General features: G+C 47.0%; 1 protein-coding gene and 1 long non-coding RNA gene across 3 annotated transcripts in view; one reads left to right on the plus strand and one right to left on the minus strand.

The window, feature by feature from the left end:
* Positions 1-686, minus strand: part of LOC140847292 (uncharacterized) — a 42,752-nt gene extending 42,066 nt beyond the window's left edge. Inside the window, exon 1 of the long non-coding RNA XR_012127184.1 lies at positions 550-686. This is a non-coding gene — a long non-coding RNA (uncharacterized lncRNA). The remainder of the gene's footprint in view (positions 1-549) is intronic.
* Positions 687-908: 222 nt separating this feature from the next.
* Positions 909-24,446, plus strand: part of TBC1D2 (TBC1 domain family member 2) — a 44,287-nt gene continuing 20,749 nt past the window's right edge. Inside the window, exons 1-5 of one of the 2 annotated variants that reach the window (XM_017659749.3) lie at positions 909-1,339; positions 4,481-4,622; positions 9,196-9,343; positions 14,926-15,059; positions 18,706-18,905. In XM_017659749.3, coding sequence (XP_017515238.3) covers positions 965-1,339; positions 4,481-4,622; positions 9,196-9,343; positions 14,926-15,059; positions 18,706-18,905 — 999 coding nt within the window. In that variant the 5' untranslated portion in view covers positions 909-964. The remainder of the gene's footprint in view (positions 1,340-4,480; positions 4,623-9,195; positions 9,344-14,925; positions 15,060-18,705; positions 18,906-24,446) is intronic. The other variant, XM_017659751.3, reaches the window with a different exon arrangement.

Here is a 24,446-nt window from a genome sequence, read left to right on the forward strand (position 1 = left end):
ATGCAATGTTTGTCCTTTCGAGTCTGGTTTATTTCACTTAGCAGGATGTTTTCAAGGTTCATTCATGTTATAGCATGTGTATCCGAATTTCATTCCCATTTACGGCTGATAATATTCCGTCACATGTATATTATGATTTCACTTTTTATATGTAATTTTCTAATCTACCTAACCTCTATTTTGATATGCGGTATGAGGTAAATATCTAAACCAACTTACCAAGTAGCTCTTCATTTCCCCCACTAATCTGAAATCCTGACTTTACCCTACACCCAGTACCATGCAAGGCGAGGCGTAAGGCGGGGGACCTCGCTCTCCGAGTCAACCTGGGGTTAAGGCAAAGCCGTGGATAAAGGGCGAGCGGCACTGCCCACGATGCGCACTCGCCTGAGCGGCGCCAGCAGCGGCGCCCCAGAGCCTGTCGTTCCTCTCAGCCAATGGCCGCGCGATGCGCCGTCGGAAGGTGACCGGCGCGTTACTTGGGGAGAAAAGGCGGGCGGTCCCTAGACAAGGGAAGGAAACAACCTTCTACGTGATTACGCGACTTACCAGAGCCGTGTAGTCAGATAGTGATCTCTTTCCGTTCCCTCCCAACGGTTGATCTAGCTCGGTGACACCACGCCGTTCCCCTCAGGCCCACTTCACGCCCGCGGGCTGCCCTTAGTAAAGATGGCTAACGAGCGCCGAGGAAAATCCGAGGTACTCGGGTGGGAGGAGCCGGCCGGGGACGTTCGGGGGCGTGGCCCGGCTGCAGGGAGGTCCTGGCGGGCGTAGCCAGCCGCTCCAGTTGGTTTGCGGTCAATGGGGCTCACACCGCAGCCAGCGCGTCCCTCTACCGCCTCCTGGAGGCGGTCACCACTGGCCACCCCTCCCAGATTTCCCCTTAGAAGGTAGCCCCTGAGTCCCCGAGATTTGGCCCGAGCTGGGCTGCGGACCTCCAGCCCTTTGGCGCTCACTGCCTTAGATGGAGGGCGCCCAGGAGAGGCCCCCGGAGTCTCGCCCCTCCGCCCCGGGGTCGGAAGAGCCTGCCCGCTGGGCCTGCGGCCCTGAGATGTTGCCTCCGGAGGAGTCGGAGGGCTGCGCCCGGCCCCTGGAGACGTCCCCCAAGAAACTCTGTGGATATTTAAGTAAGTTTGGGGGCAAAGGACCCATGCGGGGCTGGAAATCCCGCTGGTTCTTCTACGACGAGAGGAAATGTCACCTGTATTATTCGCGGACTGCGCAAGATGCCAATCCCTTGGACAGCGTAGATCTCTCCAGTGCAATCTTTGACTGCAAGGCGGACGCCGAGGAGGGAACTTTCGAAATCAAGACGCCCAGCCGAACTATTACCCTGAAGGTAAATGGAGCGCTTTTTTGCTTTCCAGCCGGGATGAGTTTCTAGGGCTCGGCTGGGCGCGGGTGGGTGGTCACCAGCCCTGATTATCCCAGTGAACCCGGAGGGCCCAGGGTTTGTGTCCAAGGCGCATTTCCTCTTTGGATTCCCACATCAAAGGCAGGGGTGATGGACACATATTAGCGATCAAGACATGAGTCACAGAGAGATAAAGGAAGCACCGGGAGCTGATAAGGTCAGGCATCTAGAGAGTAAAGGCGCACCCACTTGGAATCCCACAGCCTGCTTCTCAGCTGTAACAAACTTTCCTTTGGGGTTGCCTAACAATGCAGTTACCTTAACTTTCTTATTTGAGGTTGAAATATAGTCGATATAAGAGCTTTGCAATCCTCTCTCAAGGCCCAGATTCTGAATCACTTTTCTTGATATTTTGGCCAAAAGTGAGTGCTGAGGAGATGTTGGCAGGGATTGGGAGATAAACACTTAGGTTTCACTAATCAGCCTGGATTGTCCATCCAGCCATGCCTAAACCTGTTTTCCCTTCAGTATGTTTTGTTTCATCATCATGTGTAACTGACAAAGCCTGGAACAGTGGAGAGGCCACATGCTTTGAAACCAGAGGTCTTGGATTCAAATTCTATATCAGCTTCTTACTAATAGTGTGACCCTGGGCAAGTTACTTAACCTCTCAGAATGTATAGGAAGCTTTGGAGACCTAAGCCAAGGTGTGTAAACAACAGGCACCTACAAATTGTTGAATTAATCACAGCACCAAGAATAAAGCCTGTTCCTAGAGGGCAGTCAATAAATGTCAGTTGAATGAACACACATAGTCACATAGTGATGGAACCAAGGTCAGAACGTTCATGTCAAGAGGAGGTGACCCAGAACCTAATCGGAAAGATAGATCTAGACTAAGAGTCCTGGGACTCTCGCTCATCAGAAAAGAGTGTGCCAGGAGACCACCTCCCACACCCTTGGGCATCTATTAAGCTCCCTGGATGTAGGCCACAGCTTCAGTTCCTCTTAACTGGCTGGGCCTGGCTGGTGACCAGGCTGGGGAGAATGCTAAAATAATGCAAACCAGGAATTCCAGGCCCAGGAAAGCAGACATTTTAGAGGTCATGTGGTTTGCCGGTCATGTGTCTCCCCCACAGGTTGAATGCTGTCTACAGGATCTCTAACACCTGTCTTTTACTATTTCACTGATCTGTGTGTGTGCCTGGCTCTGTGCTATGCACATGGGTGAGGGGCCAAATCAGATCTGCCCCCTAGTACTCAGCTTAATGTAATAGCTTCAGGTCTGGTGAGAGGGACTGACAGGGAAACTGACACACACAGTAGAATGTTCTAAGGACACTGTAAGCCTGTGTCAGAAAAGTGCAGTGACAGTAAGGGTCAGCTCCCCAAATGGAAGGGGCCATCCCAAAAGGGTAACACAGAGGAGGAGACGATACCTGAAGCTTGAAAGAAGAAATGGGTTGTTTACAAGCAGACGAGGGAGAAGGATATTCCAAGCCAAGAAGCCCCATGAGCAAAAACAGGAAAACATGGTACCACCTGGAGTATCCAGGCAAGTCACAGGAGCCAGGGTTATGGAGGGGCCCAAAAGGGAATGGCAGAGGAAAGGCCACAGGGTGGGGCATTTGTGAGTTAGGGCTGAGAGCTAGGACCTTGTCGTGTGGGCTGTGGGAGATTGTCCGAGAGCTTTAAACAAGGAAGCACCGTGAGCTGAGAATGGGTAGAAAGCTCAGCCTGGGTATTGGGTGGAGAACAAATTAGAAGGCCATGCTGGTGGTCAGGGAGTCCATCAGGAGGTGAACAGGCTGAGCTAAAGCTGGGACCCTGGGGAGGGAGACAAATGGGAGTGGCTAGGGATGTGAGGGAGGAGGAACCTGAGGCGGACTCAGGGCAGGGCTGTGTGACTGGCTGACTGCCCAGCCGGGCCTGTCACTGACAGGGGGCAACCCAGGAGAAGGAGACTGTAGACATTCAGCTGTCTGTCCCCCTAGGTAGACTCCTCTAAGTTCCAAGAGAATAGGGGCCATTTGTGTTGTCTCATCATATGTATAATAGTTCTCAATATACACTTGTCCAGTGAATTAATAAAATGAGGTGTTTGGGTATGGGCTGGAGCTTGTCAGCACAAGGGCTTGGCGAAGCTCTGCGAGGGGCTAAGATCTCTCAGGAAAAGTATATAGAAAGAGAAGACTGGTGGGCATCATTTTATCTTATGTGGTAACTCCATGACAGGCTGAGGGCCTCTTTCAAGTGCCCTGGCCTTGTGCACACCTGTCCTGTGGGCCCCTTGAGAGGGGGTGTGTGCCCTGCTTCAGGCAGCCTGCCGTTCTCACGTGGCCTTGTTGGGGCAGCTCTGGGAGGCTCACCACCCACTCCCAGCAAGCTGCCTGGCCTCTGTGCCCAGATGATCCTAGGCCTTTTTATGTAAGCCACAATCTCTTGGCCATAAATTACAGTGAAGTTCTGGTCTAGAAGTGGGAGACCCACATTCTGGGACCAGCTACTACCACCTGCCCCAACTGCAGAGGCTTAGTTTCTCCATCTGCTGAAGGGCTGATCACTCCTGCCTTGCTCTCCTCCTGGAGAATCTCATGGCATAATGCATATTCCCAATCATATCCATGTTTTCAGTGCACGCCCAAAACAGAAAGGATTCTCCCATATCCCAAAAAGTCAGCTAAGACATTGAGATGGTGCACAGGGAAAAAGTGATAGTACCAGGGCCCGACCCAGGTCAGAATATCCAAGCTCTTTCCCTCTCTCTTAGCTCTTCCAGATTCCTTATCCAGTGAGCACATTCTGAGCTCCTACTGTGTCAGGTAGTATGCTGGGAACTTCACTTTCCTTGCCTCATTTCATCCTCATACCTACCCTATGGGTGTTGTCATTCCCATAGTACAGATGAGGAAACTGAGGCCCAAAAAGGTTAAGGAACCTATGAGTGGGAGATGAAAGCCTGATTACCTTGTGCAGCCAGGAAGCATGTGGTGTTTCAGAGGTGGGCACCCATCTGCAATGACTTTTTTTTTCTGGGAAGGAGAGAGTTATTAAGCCTCCCATGACCTTTCCACATCCCACACCTGCTGGGCACAGGCCTTACCAACTAACCCTTGTGCTTCTCAGGCCACCACCCGGCAGGTGATGCTGTACTGGCTGCAGCAGCTGCAGATGAAGCGCTGGGAGTTCCACAACAGCCCGCCTGCACCTCCCGCCGCCCCTGATGCTGCCCTGCCTGAGAATGTGCCTACCCTGCACCTCGAGCTAGGTACCCAGTGGGCTCGCCTCCTGCCACACACCCAGGGCTCTCAGGGACCAAACCTTTACCTCCTGTTGGGAGTAGGAGAAGCCCTCTGCTAAAGAAGCAGAGAGTCAGGGATGCGACTCACATCAGGGCAACAGTATATAGCATCAAGTGCAAGAACATGGGCTCTGAGGCCAGGCTGCCTGGGTTTAATTCCTAATCCCGTGCGGTCTTAGAAAGTTGCTTAACCTTTCTGAGCTTCAGGTTTCTTCCCTGCAAAATTAGGTTAATAAATCATACCTACATCTTAGGGTTCTCATGAGGATGAAATGAATCTATATGCCTTAAGCATTGGTACACATTGTCAGAGTTCAATAAATGTCAGCTGCTATTGTGATGACTATTATGGGGAGATCTCAAGAAATGAAAGTTTCACAGAGTTGCTGTGAGGAAGGTTGATGAAAAAGGGCAGTTATTGTTGCTTCTTACACAAAAGCTTTTGTGCTATGAGTTGGGCCAATCAGTGGTTTTATCCCTGGTGTTCCCCTAATGCAGACTCCTTCACCCCCATGTGGTGCACAAATGAAGTTTCTTAATCTCAAATCCTAGAACATCTCAGCATGGAGGAGTCCTGGCGATCATACCCTCCCACCCCCATGCTACAGCCAGAAATATGATCGGCAGGTTTTAGAATCAGGACAGACCACGCACAGCTGCCCCTGCAGAAGCGTGGAGAATGGGGCCCTGGCACAGAGCTGCTGCATGCCTACTATGCCTCATTCTCAGTTAAGGAGGAAGGTGAATGGGTGAGGGCAGGACTCAGCCAAGCACCTCCTAGACCTCTGTACCCATCTAGAATGTTTTACCCATCTGCCCTTGGCCCTTCTCCTTCACTTCCTGTTCCCTCTCCAAATGACCTTTCATTACCTCAGTTAACTGGGAGCCACCCTCACCCCTTGCTGGATCTAGGTCAGCCAGTCCAGTCAGTCCCCAGTGCTGGCCAAGTCTGCCCTCTGGCATATACTTCAGACCCAGACCCTCTGCTCACTGTTGCCTTGTGTTAGGCCACAACTCTTAGCCAGAAAACCAGAGCAGCCCCCTCCCTAGTGTCCCTGTGTCCCAGCCTGCCACCTCGGACCCGTCCTCTCTGCAGCAGAGTGAGCTTTCTAAACTGTGCGGCTGAGCTCCATTGCCCCTCAGTGGCCACCCACCATGCCCCAGTCCCTGCTTTTTAGCCCGGTACTCAGGGTCATCCTTCCTCTTCTCTCCCCTCCTGCTCCCGGGCGCCTGCCTCGTGCTGTACACTTCACCAGCACCAGAGGCGTCTGCTCTCGTCTCTGCCTGCCAACTCCTGCTTCTCCTGTACGGCCAGGCTCCAGTGCCACCGCCTCCTCTTGCTGACCTCCCCTCAGAAGCCATCCGGGACTTTGCTTGCTGTACTGTGAGCTCTCAACACGTTTTTCAGGTGCCTCTAGGAAGGCCTGTCACAGTGTGCTCTGATGACAGTGTCCTTGTCGGGCCCTGCCCACTGGCCCTCAAGAGTGGGTGCCGTGTCTTTGTCACTTATGTCACCAGGACCAGGTGCCCTGGCTGGCACATTGGATATTTGTAGAGTTAATGCATGAGCGAATACACTGAATTTTATAATTAAAGGAGGAAAAGAATGTAAAACCTTTAGTGTTATTCCAGGCGCATAGTAAGTGCTCAGTATGTGGTAGCTGTCTTAATAATATCACCGTTGTATGTGTACATATACATTATTACTATTATAATAACTGCTCATTTTTAATGTTAATAATAATCAGTAATTTCATCAGAGAATCTTCTGGGTGTTTTATGCTTGTAAGGGCTTTCTTTGGGAAAGAGCTTATTATTGCTGCTCCACCTCTCCCCATCTGCCAGGGAGCCAAACAACCCCAGTTGTGTGGAAAACTGCAACCTGAGGTCACACAACTGCCAGATATCAGTTAGCCTCAGACTAGAAGCAACAAGAAACCCTCCCAGTAACAGAATTCCTGTGTGTCTAAAACCAAAATGGCTTTGGGATCCTGTAGGTTCTTCTATTATGTGGAACCCTTTCCAAGTTCTTGAATTCTGTGGCTTTGGTTCAGCACAGTCCTCTTCTGGGCCAGCCCCTGCTGTGGGCATGGGGCGTGGGGAGGGGGTTGCCATAGTGACAAGGGAATCAGAGCACCCATCTCCCCAGGTGGATGCTGGTGGGAGACGCAGGAAGCAGGGATGTGGGCTTCTCATCTGATGGGTTTCTCATCCCACAGCAAGCCTTCACCCTCCCGGACACAGGGCCCTCGCAAAACTCTCCCAGCCCACCCAGGAAGACATTTCTGGAGTCCTGAGCAAGCTGGCTGTCCTGAATCAGCTGTTTAAAGCAGCTGCCCCACCTCTCCAGTCTCTGCCCTTCCTGGGAGGAAGCAGGGGCCTGCTCCCAGGGCAATGAAAATCAACTGACTCACACCTGACTTTGAGTCATAGGCATGTCATCCTATAAAAAGTGTCTTAACATTGCCCTTGAGCAATCTGCAAAGCATGTTCTCGACAGCTTTTAAACATTTATGCCTTTATTTTATACTTGACCTAAGTATTGGTCTCCATAAGAGCCAAGAAAGATGAAGGAGAAACCAACAGATTTAAAATAAGAATATGTTGCCAAAGTAAGACACAGTTTACAAAGCACTTTTATAAACGTATGTCATCATAAAAATATGCATACCACTACCACTACACTTTACATACATTAAATTATCTTCACAGAAATCTTATATGGTAGTTAATGTTATTCCCATTTTACAGACAAGAAAACTGTGACAGAGAGGCCAAGGGACCTGTTTAAGGTCACAGAGTGAAAAAATATCAGCACTGAAATTAGAACCCTCGTCTGCGGACTCACCCCCTCCTCAGGCTCAAGAGGCATCTTGCCTTTGGCCTGCACCTTCTGGGGAAGCCTTGAGCTTCTGGCCCAAGCCCTTTTTGTTGGGCAATGACCTCTTCCTACTGGTGGTAGAACAGCCCCTACAGCTCAGGCAAAAAGAAAATTATAAATAAATGCTGCTGAAAATTCTGTGTGTGGTCACCTCACTGAGGGCATTTCTCCAAGCTGAGAAGGGACCCGGAGGCCCCAGACCAGAGCCTTGGGTCATCAGGTCTATTTCCTACAGGAAGTACCTTCACTGTGGCATCCCCATCCCGTGGACATTGGTTTGCACTGGGAGTGTGTGCCTTCCTGGGCCGCCCCTCCCTTCTACTTGTCAAAAAAGGCCACTCTGATAAGGCACGTGGTTTCAGTGAAAAGCAAGGAATTGCATTTGAGGCCGTGGCTCTGCTACCGTGTTACCTTGGCTGTGAAGCTCACCCTCTGAGCTGCTGTTTTCTCACTGGTGAATCCAACCAGTGGGAACATTTACTCCGAAGACTTAGTTCTGTGTGTCCTCAGAGTAAATCTAGGGCCATATGTGGAAGTTAAAGGAAAACAGATATTAGCAGTTAGGGAAGTACTTGCCAAGACACAAAATCTTAGACGACTTGTACTTTTTTTTGCTTGTTCTGAATAGGGAGAATAAAGATGGTTAAAGTATTGGTATACAGGAAAACTCTATTTTTAATCAGCTCAAAGTCTGGACTAAAGACTACACTTGAAAGATGCATGTCCACACTATGGAGTTTTATGGTTTTCTAAATATTCTCCCATAGTTAAGTCTGAAGGAGACAGTTTACACAGTATCTTTCCTGTTTTAAAAATGCAGAGCCTGAAGCTGGAAGAGAAAAAGTTATTTCCAAGCAGGTCACAGCACCTCCCAGAAACATGGCTCAGTCTCAGGTTTTCCAACTTGGCAACTGTAGCCCAGGTCCCTGCTGAAAGTTCCAGGGGGCTCTACAGTCCCAGCCAGATGAGATCCCCTCCTAGCCACCCCCTCCCATTTGTCCTTTCCAGCCCCTTCTCTGGGTCCCTCCCAGCATCCTCAGCTCTGATGGGGACCCCTTGCTGCCTATAAACTATAAGAACCCCTATACTTGGAAACTATACTGTCTATCAAAGTAACCCATGTTTACTATAGAAAATTTGGGGAAAACAGTAAACTATAATGAGAGTAGCTATTCACTGCTAATCCAGTCACACAGTTCTGACCACTGTTAAGATTGAAAAGTGTATTTTTCTGTGAGACTTTTCCTATACAATTGAGATCATACTATAACCCCAATTTTTTTTATCTGTCTCTTTCCACTTAATATTTTATCCCATGCTTGTACTACATGTTCTTAAGCATTCTTCATTAATTTAAATGGTTGAGTAACTTTGATTATCCGAAGGCATCGCGATTTTTTTAACCTTTTCTCAGATCTTTATTTCCAGTTTGAGGCTAACTAGTCCCAGGATGAACCTCTTGGCTCATTAAAGCTTTGTCTGCATTTCAGACAACTTTTTTTAGGATGGGGTATCAGAAGTAGAAGTATCTGCAGTTCTGCATATTCTTAAGGGGTTTTCCACCTGCTACCAGTCAAAGCTGAGCCCTTAGCACCCCCCATCTAGTCTTTCTAAGTGCAATAACCCCAGAGAATGATTTTGCTTTTCTTTGTTCCCCAGAGCAAGAGGCGGCAGAGCCGGAGGAGTTCCTGTGCCCTGTGAAAACTCCCCCTGGGCTTGTAGGCATGGCAGCTGCCTTGCAGCCAGTCCCTGCCATGCCCTTGGCCCTTCAGAATATTTCCCTCAAGCATCTGGGAACTGAAATACAGTAAGTGCCAGTGGGGTTGAGGGGCAGGCCAAACTGCCAGCAGCCACCTTCTTTGAGTACAGTGATCTGATGTGATTCCCTGCAGTGAGGGGATCTGGGAGGGGCTTAGGAGCTTTATTTTCATTCATCACATCAGTACTTTGTTAAAACATTACATCCATTGTTCTGATTTGAAAGTAATACATGTTCTTTAGGAAATTAGAAGCATCTAGAAAGGTAGAAATTTAAAATTAAGCATAATCCTATCACCCAGAGATTCTTAGCCTTTGGTATGTCTTTCCTCCCCGTTTTCTATATACATATGTGTATAATTGATATGGCACAGAATGTAATGTGTTGATGACTTCACAAATGTCTACATATGTCAAATGTGTCAAATTATTCACTTTTATCCTGTGTAGTTTATTGTATGTCAATCATATTTCAGCTACTTTTTTACCTAATAATGAGCATATGTACAATTTCCCATTGGCAGGCTTTGTTTTAAATAGTTTATAAGAAGATAGCTGGATGGCCTGGGCTTCAGAGCTAATTCTGGATTTGTATCCTGGCTCCACTAGTCATAGGCTCTGTTGCCCTTGGCAAGTATTTGATTTCTCTGTGCTCTACTGAACTTGTTAGTAAATGTGTGTGTTTGTCTTACCAGAATAGAGGGGTGGGGGTTAAATGAGCTAATGCATGCAAACCGCTTTAGAACTACACTTGCCAATCAGTAAGCAGTTAATAAGTATCATTTGCTGCTACTGTAATTGCTCTAATTGAAGGAATGGATGCTTTTGGGAATTCAGACTATACCCAATACTGATTCGGTTTGGGTGCCTTTTTTCTGTGTGGACTTCAGATAAACTGGGACTTCTTGAAAAACAGAATAAACTGTTCACTGGACTTGGATTAGAGATGCCTGGTTCTGTGTGACTCAGGCATAGCATTCAATACAATGTTTGAGTTTGCTTGTGTAGCTAGGAGAGTAGTGACGGTGTTCCCAGGAGAGAAGCAGGTTTTAGGGGAAAGGTGAGTGTCCTTTAAGGCTCCTGGCTGGAGGTAGAACTACCCCACAGGCATTTGGATGGGGGTGGCTGGAACTCAAGAGAGATCAAAGCCGGAAAGAGAAGCTTAAGGGGTATGGAGCACGGTTGGGCACTCCCCCCAGAGTGAGTAGACAAGGAGGGTGTCCTGCAGGGGGCCTTCCCTTGGGAGAAGCTGGAGAGACCTGGGTGTACTGGGAGCCTGCTGTGGGGAGTGGGGGACTGAGCCATCCATCCATCCATCCAGTGAATACCTGGGGAGTGGGGGGTGGGGGGTCTCACCAAGGTGAAGGCCACAAACAGCAGAAGTAGAACAGAGAACATGGAGACACCAAGAAGGAAGGAAGTTTCAGAAGATCTGTCAGTTACTTCCCTCTTGACAATGTTAATAACCCACAGAAAGTGCAAGGGAGCATTGCGAGAACTGGGCTGCTGAGGGCCTCAGTAAGATCAGGGTTGCCCATGTCTCCTGCACTGCCTTGCCCTGCTCGTCTTGGACCTTGCTATTGGGTCTGCCATAAGCCCAGGTCATACTCGGGGAACACAGTAGGGGAGCTTCCAGAGCACTGTGCTAGATGCTCTACACTCTCACTGAGTTGTCTGGACAGACCTGTAAAATTATATGTTAATGGTTAAGTTCTGAAACTGTGGAGTTAGATGTCCAGGTCTGATGGTCAGCCCCAGCACTTACTAGCTGTGTGACTTTGGTTACTTATCTTTTCTGAATCTCAGTTCTCCTCTCTGTACAGTGGAGGTGATAATAGTACTTATTTCATTGGGCTGTTGTGAGGGTTAAAGGAGTTGAATGCATATGTGTGAGAATTAAATGAGTTGAATTATTAGTGCCTGCTCAGGGCCTGGCCCATGGGCTAGGAAGGACCCAGGTAGTGTTTGTTGCAGACATGCTAATCATCCCCATTACAGATGAGGGAATTCAGGCTCAGAGAGGATAAATGGCCTGCCCAAGGTTACCCTTCCAGAACAAGTTTTCATGACCTTTACCTCCATGCTGACCAAGTTCTTCAGACCTGAAGCTAAATCTACACAGAAAATGATCTCTGACTTGCTCTGAGCAAAGTCAGTAAGTCTGTGAAATGGAGATGCCTCTTCCAAGCACAGTAGTTTGTCTGGGTAGTGACCACCTGGGCTGGGTCCGTAGTTAGTAAGCTCCCTATCCCCAGAAGATGTGTGTGATAGGTTTTAAAGACCATTTGCTGCCCTGAAGTTGGAGTATCTCTACCTTCCCATACCCCAGGGGTGACCGCCTGTGAGCCTCTGAACACACTGGGGAGGCTGCAGTTCCTGGAAAGGGGGAAGTGTGGGCAGCGATGACAGGCACCCCACCCAGCCAGTGCCTCTAGCTCTAGGGATGTGGCCCTTGGTCCTCTCCAACTCATGTGGCTTGGGTTTATCAGAAACATGTCCTAGGGCTCAACATAGTACCCAACACAAAGTGATACTCACTAAAAGGTGTCCCTAGTGGTCACCATTTTTCTTTTTAAAAAGACGACACTCTTTCTTTTAGATGGGGAAAGTAAGAACTAGGAAGGGGAAGTGAGTAAAGCCCAGGGAGTAAAGAGCACCTTATAATAGGACTTTAATAATAACAGAGCAAAAGGAGTCAGAGACAACCCCCACCCCAGATTTCAAGGTCAGGTGTTGGAAGTGCTGAGTTTTAACTTCTTCTCTATTTTTACTTTGTGATTCATTTTTCCCTCCACCAGTCAACTGTATTCTCCATTAAAGTACAATCTCATTCTTTTCCTATTCTGGACCCAACTATACAAAAAAACTGAATTTTGTTTTAAAAGTAAGTTTCAAATCAAATGATAGTTCTTTGAAAAGATCAACAAAATTGACAAGCCTTTAGCTAGACAGACCAAGAAAAGGCAAAGACTCAAATTATTAAACTCAAGAACAAAAGAGGAGACATTTGTTACCAACCTTCTAGAAATTAAAAGAATTATAAGGCAATACTAGGAATAATTATATGACAACAAATTAGATAACTTTGATGTAATGGACAAATTCCTAGAAAGACACAAATTACTGAACCAACTCAAGAAAAAACAGAAAGTCTGAATAGACCTATAATACATAAGGAGATAGAATTAGTAATGAGAAAAAAATTCTACACACACACACCAGAAAAAAAAATCTATGACTGGATAAAATCATTGGTGAATTCTATGAAACATTAAAGAATTAATACTAAATCGAAGAACAGAGGGAAATACTTCCCAATTCATTCTATAAGGCCTATGTTGTCCTAATACCAAAACCAAATAAAGATATCAGAAGAAAAAAAATTTTGACCACCCCAAGCCTTCACCTAGATTTTCCAGATTTTAATTTTGCCAGCAGGCAAGTTTTTTTTCTAACTCATGTCTTCACAGAGGGCATATACTTTCAGGAGTCCCAGATTTATGTAAGAATCTCAATTTCAACTCTGCACCTTGTTTGGGTCCAAAACCTTGTTTTCTTTCTTCCCTTGTTACCAGTGTCCTAGGGTGCTGGTGTTGACAGTTGGTCTCTGATCACAAGAAAAAAAATGTAACTATGTGTGATAATGGATGTTAACTAAACTTGTGATGATCATTTTGCAACATAATACACGTATTGAATAAAATATATTGTACACATGAGACAAATATAATATGTCAAATGTGTTGATAGCATCTCAATTTTTAAAAAAAGAACAGTTGATCCCTGGAAAAACTCATGTCCTAGTCAGCTCTCACAACAATAATGCTGTAAGCAAACACTTTAAAATTCAATGTCATATAATAATCATTTATTTCTCACACTTTGAGTCCAGCTGATCTAGGCAAGGTTCACCCGGTCCTGATTCCACGCTGTTGGTAGGGTCTAGGCCTACTCCATGTATTTCTTATCTTCCATGGAATAGCACCTACGCAAGGCATGTTCTTCAAGAGGGCAAGCCCTCTATGCAAGCACATTTTAAGCCTATATTTACATCACATCTGCTAGCATCCCTTTGGCCAAACAAGTCACATAGCCATGACCAAAGTCAAGAGGAGGAGAGGGAAGCACTCTGCTTCCGTGGAGATGGAGGGGAAGAAGGGAATATTTGCTGAAGAGTATTTGAGTCTACACATTGATCTTCCTCATTACTTCCCTCTTGAGTTTCATCTTTTCATGTTTAGTGCCTAGGGATTTCCCTTCCTTTCCTAGGAATTCAGCTAAGTATTTTTTAAATAGGTTTTATACTTATCTAGCATCTGTTCACAGAATAAGGGGTTTTTTTTTCAGAGTGATTTGTGAACTATACTGCTAGAAATTATATATTGCACACAGGGATTTTATAGCAAAACCAGGACCTCCTCAAAGATCTACAGACTTTCATGTCCTCTTCTTTTTTGACCATGATATTGCTGCCCTTTAAATAATGACCCCCTAGTATAGTGTTTTTCAGACTGTTGACTGTGACCACATTAAGAAGTACATTTTATTTTGTAGTTCAGTGCACATATATATAATTTACAAAATAGTAGCTCTTTCTAAGTGAAATACATTTTGATGTTTTCCATTCCACTTTTTAAATGCTGGTCATGATACTAAGCCAATTTTACAATCTGCCTATGGATCATAATCTGCAGTTTGAAGAACACTGACCTAGTGAACTCCTTTAATCATTTTCTCCTCATTAATTTTGGAAGATGTCTACTTTTATTTCTTTGCAAAGGTGAAGTAAACTCAATTTAACTGTCCTTTCATTTAACTCATGATGAATTTCTCTGTGGTCCACAGTCCTAGGCCAGCCTTTAGTGCTGCCTAGTTCTTTCCTGCAAAGCAACATGTGCTGAGCCTTCACGCTGGGCAAATGCAGCCCGGTGGCAGGTGCCAACAGGCATGCAGGTAGGTTAGTGCCAGCTCTTGAAGAAATGACACGATTATTCAGTCTAGACAAGTAGTTGGTCCAAGGGTGGCCCATTCAGGAGGGGCAGTAAGCTCCTTGGAGTCTGTGAGATGATCAGTGAAGGCTTCAGAGAGAACAGATCTGAGCAAAGAAAGAAAGCAGGGGAGAAGGATGCCAGGAGATGTTTGGAACTTTTCTTGGCAGAAGTAGGGAGTCCCTGATGGTTTTGAGCCAGGTAATTATAGGACCAGATGAAGGTTCAGGAAAGTTAGTTTGGCAAGTCCATTCAACATTCGTTCAGCACATACATACTAAGTGCCCAATATATTTCAGGCACTGCTCTAGGCATTCAAAGTATTTCAGTGAATAAAACAGACAAACATCACTGCCCTCGTGGAGTATATACTCCAGCAGTGGGGTTGGGGCAGGGGAGTCAAGCTTAATATTGTTTATAAGTGATATTGTGGAAGGTGATAGGAATGATGAAAAAAGTGAAAAAGAGGAGGTTGAGGGGGGTCGGGAGTGGCGTGGGTGGAGTGCATTGTGCAGAGTGCCTGAGTCCGGTAGACCAATCAGCACAGGACCTGGGTGGGGATGTGGCTTAAGCTCCAGAAGTGGCAGCGGGGAGGGCAGGATGACAGGGCTGTCAGCCTTGTGCTTCTCCGTTTTCCTTTCAGAAACAGGATGTACAACATCCGGGGCAACAGACAGGCCCAAGGAACAGGCCATGGACCTCCTGGGGAAGATTCTCCGTTGATCAGGGAGCCTCAGAGGGAGGGGCAGCCCTCGGCCCCCAGCCCCAGCACCCTAGGTGAGCCTCTGCCCAGGTCTGAGTTGCCTTCAGAGACCATGTGAGCACCCCCTCTCCTCCCCAAAACCCAACACGTGTACTTTTGTGTGTCAAAGATGAAATTCTCCAGGTCCCTCCTAGGTTTCCATGAATCTAGCAACAGTGATTTTTTAAAAATTATTTTGGCAAAGTATACATCACAGAAAATTTACCATTTTAGCCAACTGTAGGTGTACAGTTCAGTGGCATTAGGTACATTCACCTTCTTGTGCAACCGTCACCGCCGTCCATTTCCAAACCACATTTCCTCTTCCCCAGCTGAAACTTAGCAGTGATTCCTGAAGTAATAAAGGAAAATACCTCCCACTTTCTTTCTTATTTAAAAAAAGATTTTAAGGGTATAAAAATGCTTTTCTGGGGTAATTACAATCAGATATGAAAGAAGCAGAGCAGTTAACCTTTAGGTATCCCTCCCAGCTATGCCATAACACTTCATTATTTCACAAAATAGGAGTGCCCCACACCACTGGGAGTGTTAGTTTCTTTGAAGTGGGCATTGGTGCCCTTGGAATATATTTTAACTTAGAAACAGAGGAGAGAAAACTGGCTAAGGCAGAACTGTGGAGCCTTCTGATGGCAGAGAGGACCCCTGGGCGATGTAGCAGTGACTGTAGGAAAAGCACCCCTTTGGAGCAGCGCCCAGGGAGGCCCTGCAGGCCATGATGAACAGTCCAGGAGGAGAAGAGCCCTGCAGGGAATCAATAATAATGCTAAAATGAGCATGTAGAGCAGCCTTTGTACAGGGTTACTCTAAGCACTTCTTTTTGGTAACAGTTTAATAAAGATATGATTCACATATCATACAATTCACCAATTTGAAGTATACAATTCGCCATAATCAATTTTAGAACATTTTTATTACCCCCCAGAATCCCCTGTATCCCTCAGCCATCAGTCCCAATCTCTACTCCTTCCAGCTCTAGGCAACCGCTAATCTACTTTCTGTCTCTATGTATTGTCTCTTCTGGCCATTTCATATGAGTGAAATCTATGATAAGCAGACCTTTATATTAGAAATGGCATAAAATTTAATGTGACTTATTCCCAGAGGAATTAATGTTTAAACAAAAGGGTATTAACAAGAAGCCTACATGTCAGAACATGTACTAGGGAGTCACTCTGGCTGGGAAAGGAAAGGAGATTAAGAAAGAGCGACCTGGCATCACTTCAAAAAAAATGCAGAGAAAGTTTTAAACTAGCCAATAAAATTAAGACAAATATTTTAATATAGATACAGCTTGCTTAGGTGAAGTCTGGGAAAGAATGTAAACCCTGTAGTACTCAGCCAGTGAGGAACCAGGGGAGGGACTCACGTGATAAGAAATAAATTGCTTGTCGTAATGACACTAAGTGTGCCTGCTCACCATACACCTGATCTTGCAAGACTGTCATTAAAGCCTCGCTCCCGCTGTTCTCTTTGACTAAGTTCAGACCAGTGAGCACGTTTCCCACATTTATGACTGGCTTCTTTCCTTTGGCAGAATCTTTTCAAGTTTCATCCATGTGCACTCTGCATTTTACCTGCATTAACCTGTTTAATCCTCACAATTATCAGAACTCTAGATACCATTGTTGTTCTCATTGAATAAATGAGGGAACTGAGGACAGCAAAGCGGAGTGCCTGGCTCACAGCAGCACAAGTGACCAGAAGAGGAATCAGGCTCAGCACCCTGTCCCATACTGCTGCCTGAAGCCTCGTTTTCTACGTCAGTGATTTTTCAAACCATGTCTTTGTTCCCTTGAAGCCTTAACCCCATAAATAAGATCTAATGTACAAAGGAGATAAAAGCAGAGTGGAGGCAGGGGTAGGAGGCTGGGCTCCCTCGCTTCTTGCATCCTCTTCTGCTCCCAGTCAGCCCTGAGGCGCTGCCACAGAATAGCACTGAGAGAAAAGCACCCCGACTTTGGCCTCATCTTCTCCGATCGCTGGAGAAGTGGACACAGTACTCTCCACCCTGCGTGCCCTCAGGGTTGGTGGACAGCAGTGTTATCAGAGGGCAGCAGGGCTACAGGGGACCTCCCGCTCTCCTAGACTGGCAGGAGAGCAAGGGAAACAGTGCATTCCTCTCAGCCCCATGGTCTGCTTTGTACCCAGCATAATTGGATTTCTTTTGAGTCTGGAACAAAGTCATTCTTGTACCCAACAAGGCCAAGTAATTTCTGGTTCCTGTCCCCTGCTAGAGTTCCTATCACCTACTGGAATAGTTCTTTATCTGTCCAAAAAATGGCTGGCCCTTGGCATGGTTCCGAAAGGTGCTAAGTCATTCAGCTTGTCTTAGCTTGAGTGACAGCTTGCCTATCCCTTCCTTGTGATCCCATACCACATCCTTAATTTTAATACCTTAGTCCCAAAAAGATTGGGGAAGGACATCTTATTAAAATACATATCAGGGGAAAGTGACTAATTTGGGTTATGAAATTTAGGTAAGATCAAAATAAGATTCTGCAAAGTAGCAAAGGGTAGACAACAAATGTGACTGAGCTCAGTAGCCAAGGCAGAGAGAGAAACGCAAGTGGTTAGATTATTGCAATATTTTCTTAGGAGAAGTAAAGCTTTTTCTGGCACTGAGGGTGAGGGGAATTTCTCCTCCTGGGGCTTCGTAAGGGCGTGATGTGTACATGTCATGTAAATAAGATTCTCAAGGCCCCCTGACTATATAATCAGGCCATTAAATGTCCTTGGATGTAGGGTGGTGGCAGAGCCCTAAAGTACAGGCTGGGGGCAGGGCAGCCTGGGTGAGTGCCTCTCTGATGTTGGACTTGAGAATAAAATTTAGCAATCATCGGCAAATGTTTTCTGTTAAGAGCCAGGTAGCAAGTATTTGAGGCGTTATGGGCCTTACGGTCTGTTATGTAAGCACTCAGTTCTGTCACTGTGGAGTGAAAGCATGCATCCCGGACAATGCACAAACAAATGGGTGTGGCTGTGTTCCAATTAAACTTTATTTACAAAAGCAGTCTGTGGGCTGAATTTGCCTGGGGGTCATTGTTTGCTTACCCTTGCTTTAGAGGAAATGGAAAGACAGTACAGCCTTGAGGCAAACAACTGTGGGAAACATGTCTCCTGATTTAGCTTAGAATAATAGTCCAGTAACAGTTTGAGGTACTCTCCAGGGCAAGAATGCAAAGTACAGATAGTCCATTTTCCCATCAAAAACAGTCTTTGTACTTTGAAAATTGCCCAGAAGTAGAGGTGGGATCCTGAAATAAAAAAACAAGACATCCTGCCAGGGTTTGTGCCCTCAAGAGCTGGCTGCCTAGCAGATACCATGCAGCAGGGTAATATGACCAGCCCACACAGGTTGAGATCCAAGAGAGGGGACAGCTTAGAGGATGGGCTGAATGACCTGGCCAACGCAGTGTAAATAGGGTTTATATAGTCCAGTGGATCTCAAAACATGATCCCTAGACTAGCTGCATCAGTGTCACCTGGGAATGTTTTAGAATGCAAATTCTCAAGCCCCAGCCATCCCAGGCCTATTGAATGAAAAGCTCTGGAAGTGGTTCCCATGATCAGCATTTTACCAAGGCTGCCAGATGCTTCTACAGCAGGATCCTGTTTGAGAACCACTGAGGCTGCTGATCATAACCTTTGTGTTCTCTCAAGCATGGAAAGATCCAGTGGATTCTCCAAAGACTATACCCAAGTCCTCTCTGACTGCCAATCTCATTCAGAAAGCCAAGCGCCAGAACAACACCTTCCCGCTCTTTGCTGAAGGACTCACACGGAACCGAACTGCCCAGGAGAAAGTGTTGACCTTGGAGCAGCAAGTTCTAATGCTCAACAAGGAGTTAAAGTCTCAGAAGGTAAGCTCTGGCCCCAGAAAGGCCCCAGGCTCCAGTAGACCCCTCTGAGCCTAGAGTCTTTGGGCAAGCTAGACATGATGCATCAGCCCAGCTGGGCATAGGCCAGTCTGTGATGCTTGATGGCCAAACTGCACATGGTTGGAAGCACTATGCTGTTGACTACTCAGGGACATGCTGTCACTCTAGATGGCAGAGGCTAGGTCTGTGGAGACCAACTTTAATAATTATCCCTTATACCCAACCTGGAGGGCTGTGCATGGTCTGCCTGTCCCCACACTGAAATGGGACAGTATTTGGAGGAGGGTGATCTGGAAGCAGGGTCCTGGGAAGGGACAGCAAAGGAATTGGGCAATGTTTGACCTGGCAGCCAGTAACTGGGTGAAGATCTCTGAAAGACTGTCGCAGGACTGAGAAAGCAGGCAGGTCTGTGTGACCCTGGAGCTGAGCTAGGCCCAAAAGGGGACAGTGACAAGAAGGAAGACTCATGCTTAATAGAGAAGTCAATTATAGAAGATAAAAAAGAAAGAGCTACATGGTCATTGCAGAAAACAGATCACATATATACATAGACAATAAAATCATTCAAAAATCCTACAACCCAAGGGAGTAAATTGTGTTCACATACAGAGACAACCTCAAAAGTAGTGAGGGTCACATGGCAGGGAGGTGATGGGGGCTGTAGTACCGGGCAGTAGGCTCTCTTTAGCTCAATAGAAGTGATTAAGTTAGCTTAGTTACCGAAAATCCCCAGGGTGGTGCCTAGTGGTACATCCGATGTTGGGCTCCACTGAGGGCCCAAGCTCCTTTTCCACTGAGAGGAAAGCCTAAGCTTTTGTGTTTAGGCTTTGGCTCTCCTGGATCACTTTCTGCTTTGTTTCCTGACTCTTGCTCCTGGGAAGGGGAAGGAGGGGAGTGTACTGTATTTACTACTGAACATTCTCCCCTTTCTATATTTCTTCTTTTCCTTTCTGCTCTGTTTTTGGAGAAAACAATCCAGAAAAATACCCTCCCTACCTCGTTTTACCCCTCCTGCCTTTCTCACCCCTAAGCCTATATTAAGGGAACCATCAGAGGCTTCATGCCTGGCAGGTCAGGGGTCACACTGAATGCAGCAGCTGGTGATTTGAGTTCTCAAACGAGGAATCTCATTCACCCGTATGTTCTCAATTCACTTGTTTATTCATCAAGCCTTTATTGAGGGCTTGTTATGTGCACATGTGTTCTAGGTGCTGGGGAACAAAAAGACACCAGCCCTGCTGTTAAGGGCTTATATTTCATGGAAGAGACAGGCATTCCGCAATTCAATACCCAAATAGATCATAACAGCTGTGAGGTCCCCTCTGCTGCACTTAGAAGCCCAGCTAGTTCTCTTTTCCTCCCATCATCTTCATGTTCCTGTCACGAGGCTGCTGGTGCTTCTCAGAGTTGGGAGGGCATTAAACTGAGCTGTAGCAGCTGCCTAATACCTAGAACAATATAGCTTAAGTCCCAAACCCAAGCTGGCCAGGAAAAGAATCTGGAATGTAAACACTGCCTCTCCTTTCACCACATCTTCCCCATCTTAATAGGAAATGTGGACAACCTCCCTTGACTTGGCCTTTCCTTCTAAGGCATTATGAATTATCAAATGAAGTAGAGACACTGTAAGAGACCTGGATTTCATTTAGGTTTGCCCTTGATGACTATGCAGCCCTTGAGGATGCCCCATTCTTTAATAAATGAAAGCGAGCTCTTAGAGATTAGCAAGAGTTGCCCAAGCTGTTGACTTTTGCCCTACAGTCAATGAAAATGTCAGAGGAAGTTGTTCAAGTGTTAAAGAATCTGGACTTTCTTACTAGCTCACTTCCTAGAAAATTCAATCTTCCCTGAACAGATAATCAGAAGTAGTAGAAGTCTTGTGGTTTTGCTTTTGACTTGAGATATGAATGGATTTGCATGCTGTCCTGCCCACCTCGCCAATGCATTTCAGTCTAGCGGGTGATTCAGAGCACAGGTCTTTAGCTGAGATGGTGCAGGCCCAAGTTCTGGCCCTCCACAAGTTTCTTAGCCTTTCTAAGATTAGTTTTCCTCCTCTGTAAAACGAGTTGTAATCATGTTTGCTAGAGAGGCCAGCGTCCAGATTCAGAAAGCCCAGTGCCTGGCACCCAGCAGCTGCCCAACAGATGCAGGCTTTGATTAGTTCAGCTCTTCTTACATCACTTCCGGCCCTTGTGGATTCCTTCCTGCCCTACCAGGAGAAACACATACTTGAAGGGCTCTGGGAAGACAGATGGAAGCCCATGAGGGCCTCCAGCTATGTGCTTGTGAGGCACAGCAGTGATGAATGGGGCCAGTGTTCATTACACATTAGGAAGGGGAGCCCCAGCCGTACCAGTGCTGGGGTTTCGCCTCCAGTTCAGATACTAAAACCAATTAGGGAAAGAAGAAGAGGAGACCAACTCTTGACCCAGAGGAGGAATAGAGGCCTGCATAACCTTGGGGTTCCCCCTGGTGCCCCAAACCCTCAGAGATGCCGATTAGAGAGCAATTCCATCTGAGACTCTCCAAGTCTGGCTCCTCAGCTGAGTGCCTTTCTGTGTGTCCTCGGGCAAGGCACCATCATTCTGCCTGAGACTGCGGGAGGACACGGGAACTGGGGTCTTGTCCTGGCTCAGCCAGCCAGGTGGCCATTGCCAACAGCTTTAGTGATCCTTTAAGAATTTGTATCTCAAATTCTGTTGGGTGCTGTAGAGGGCACAGAGGTACATTGGACCAAATCCCTGCCCTTGGGGACCTCACTGTCCAATGGGAGAGAGAAGATATGGGCATAAACAACTGTTTGTGTTAAGCATGGCCTCCTCGCTAAGTGAAGCCCCCAGCCCTGTGCTGGTGCTTTCCGTGCATTTTCTCTAATCCTTGTAACAGTGGTCAGCCCCTTTTTTCTGAGGAAAAAACTGAGGTTCTGAGCATTACTGCATGCCCAGGGCCTCCCAGGGACTGTGCCAGAGTTCAGGCTTTGTTCTGCCTGTCTCTAGAGCTGCTGTCCTTTTCATCTTGCTGTGCTTGAAGGGCTCAGAGAAGGTGGGTGACTGGCCTAAGGTCACACAGCTGGAAGAGCCAGGACTAGGCCCCTGTCCTGCTTCCCCAGGTCCAGGACTCTCATTGCAGCTGGCACAGTCCAGTACCAGACACAGGCACCTTAACTGCTCTTCAGGAAAATGCTCCCACTCCCTGTGCCTCCCTGGTGTTGTATTAAACAACAGGATGACTCCATTACCAATTAAGCCATTATCTATCCCAGGTCCTTGCAACACTGGCCCCATGAGACATTTGGACTCCAGGAGATAGCACCAGATGGCTGCTCGGCCAGGCTACTCAGACTCAAAAGAGTTGACAGAATTGCACCCAGCCTGAAGGCTGTCTGCTCTGGCAGATGGAAGTCTGTTGTTTGTGGTGATGTTGGCCATCTGGTGACTGCTGGGAATGATGAACCCCTCCCCAGCTTTGCCTGGGGCTCTCTGGGGCCAGTCACTCAGGACTACTTGGTAAATGCATGTAATTTGTTTAGGAAATGTTGGGAGCAAAGTTTAGCCTCTTACTTCCCTAGACCTCACCCAGACACTTCAGAGCACAGACCTCAGAGCTAAGGCCCTGGGTTCAGAGGTCGTGGAGGGAAGTCAGGAGGAGCTCCAGCTTTGCAGCGTGGAGAGTGGCACTTGGCAGACTTCCTCCTTGCTGCTGGGCCACTCTCTGTACGCGTCAGATCCCCATTTTACTTGCACCCAAGAAAGCTGCGGTTCAGTGTTCTGAACACCCTCATTAGGTAGCCCCTTGTGGGCCCAGACTGGGAATGGAAGCCTCTGTGACAGCTTCCATGGTTTTCATCGCAAGCACTGTTGGGACCACCCACCTTGATGAAAGATTCAATTCTTCAATAAGATAAAGGATTAATTTTTAAAAGGTGATTTGTTGGTTTTTTTAATTGGAAATAAAATTTCAATTTATGACCAGTCATCAGAGTCTGAGATGGACCAAACAATGAACAATTAAGAAATAGTAAAAGTGCCACTTGATCAGTTCTTCTATTTCTAAGAATTGGTCCTGAGGTATTGCTTGTAATTGTGAGTATTGGAAACAGCCCAGATGTCCATCCTTGGGGTGGGATTAGGGAACTGTGGTACATCTGCACAAGCACTCCCCTTGGACTGCTGCACACGATGGTGTTGCTCATTACTGATCGACCCAGAGAGGAGCTGTGGCATATCATAAGGACAAAAGCAACTTCAAAACAGGTATATCACAAGTTCCCTTTTTTTAGAAAAGTATTTCTCTATGGTGTGTATGTGCATTTTTGTGATTGGCTTATTTCATTTAGCATAATGTCCTCAGGGTTCATTCATGTCGTAGTAGGTGGCAGGATTTCCTTCCTTTTTAAGGCTGAATAATATTCTGTTGTATGTATACACGCACATTTTGTTTATTCATTCACTGTCAGTAGACAGTGTCAGGAAACAGCTTGGGTTGTTTCCACCTCTTGGATATTGCGAATGATGCTGCTGTGAACATGGGTTATTTTCATTTTTAAAGATACTGAAAGAAGCATTTCAATGAAAAATCCATTCACTGCACATCATGGCGAAGTGAAGGATCCTGCATTCGGAGTCAGGAGCCCTCTAGTACGCTGTGTTTTCCCGCCTGCAGGGATCTACTAGTCCCTTTCCTCCTCTCCCTTCTCCTTTCTCGGGCTTCTGTCTCCCTGGGCGACAGCAAGGCACCTGGGCTGGGTGGTCTCGCAGGCCTGTCTAGCTTCCACATTTTCTGAATCCGTGATGGGTGCCTACTCCTCATCTTACACTTCCTGCTCCAGCTGCGTCCATCTACCAGTTGCTTTCTCCCAGTCTCATTCTGGTGGGAGGAGGGCCTCCTGGGCTGATGTCTTGGTCTTGGATTTTGAGAGCCAGATGTGGGGAGGGGGAGACTGCTGGATGTAATGAAATGGACCTCAGAGTTGATGCTCTCAAAATTGGGGGAAATATACCAGCTTGATTCCAAGCCTAGGGCAAGTCTGAACAGTGGTGTCTGCTGGTTATTTCACCAGGCAGCCAACCAAGGCAATCTCCCAATCTCAGCTGAATCAGAAAATGGTCGGCTTCTGGATTTCCCTAGAGCTACAAGAATGTTAATCTCTTCCAGCAGAGCCCTGGGAAGCTATTTCTTCATTCCAAACATTCCGGTTTGGTGTGCAGCCCCCTCCCCACCCCAGCTTCTTCCTGACATACACAAGGACGCCCACAGCTCCACACCTGCCCTTTCATTCCTCTGGGCCTTTGCTTAAACTATTGGTTCACCGAGTGTGGAAAGCCCTCCCAACCGTCATCTCCCACCTGCTGCTTGACCAGCTCTGGCCCTCCTCATTCCTCACAGAGAAGCTCCAATGGCTGTGCCTCTCTATAGACTGCACTGAGCTTGCCCCACCTCCCTCAAAGGCAGAAGTCATCGCTCTCTGCTCCATGCCCCCACGATACCCTTCTTCCTCGCCTGCAGTAAATCACTCTGTTATGG

Source organism: Manis javanica, chromosome 2 (genome assembly GCF_040802235.1).
Source record: "Manis javanica isolate MJ-LG chromosome 2, MJ_LKY, whole genome shotgun sequence".
Lineage (NCBI taxonomy): Eukaryota > Metazoa > Chordata > Mammalia > Pholidota > Manidae > Manis > Manis javanica.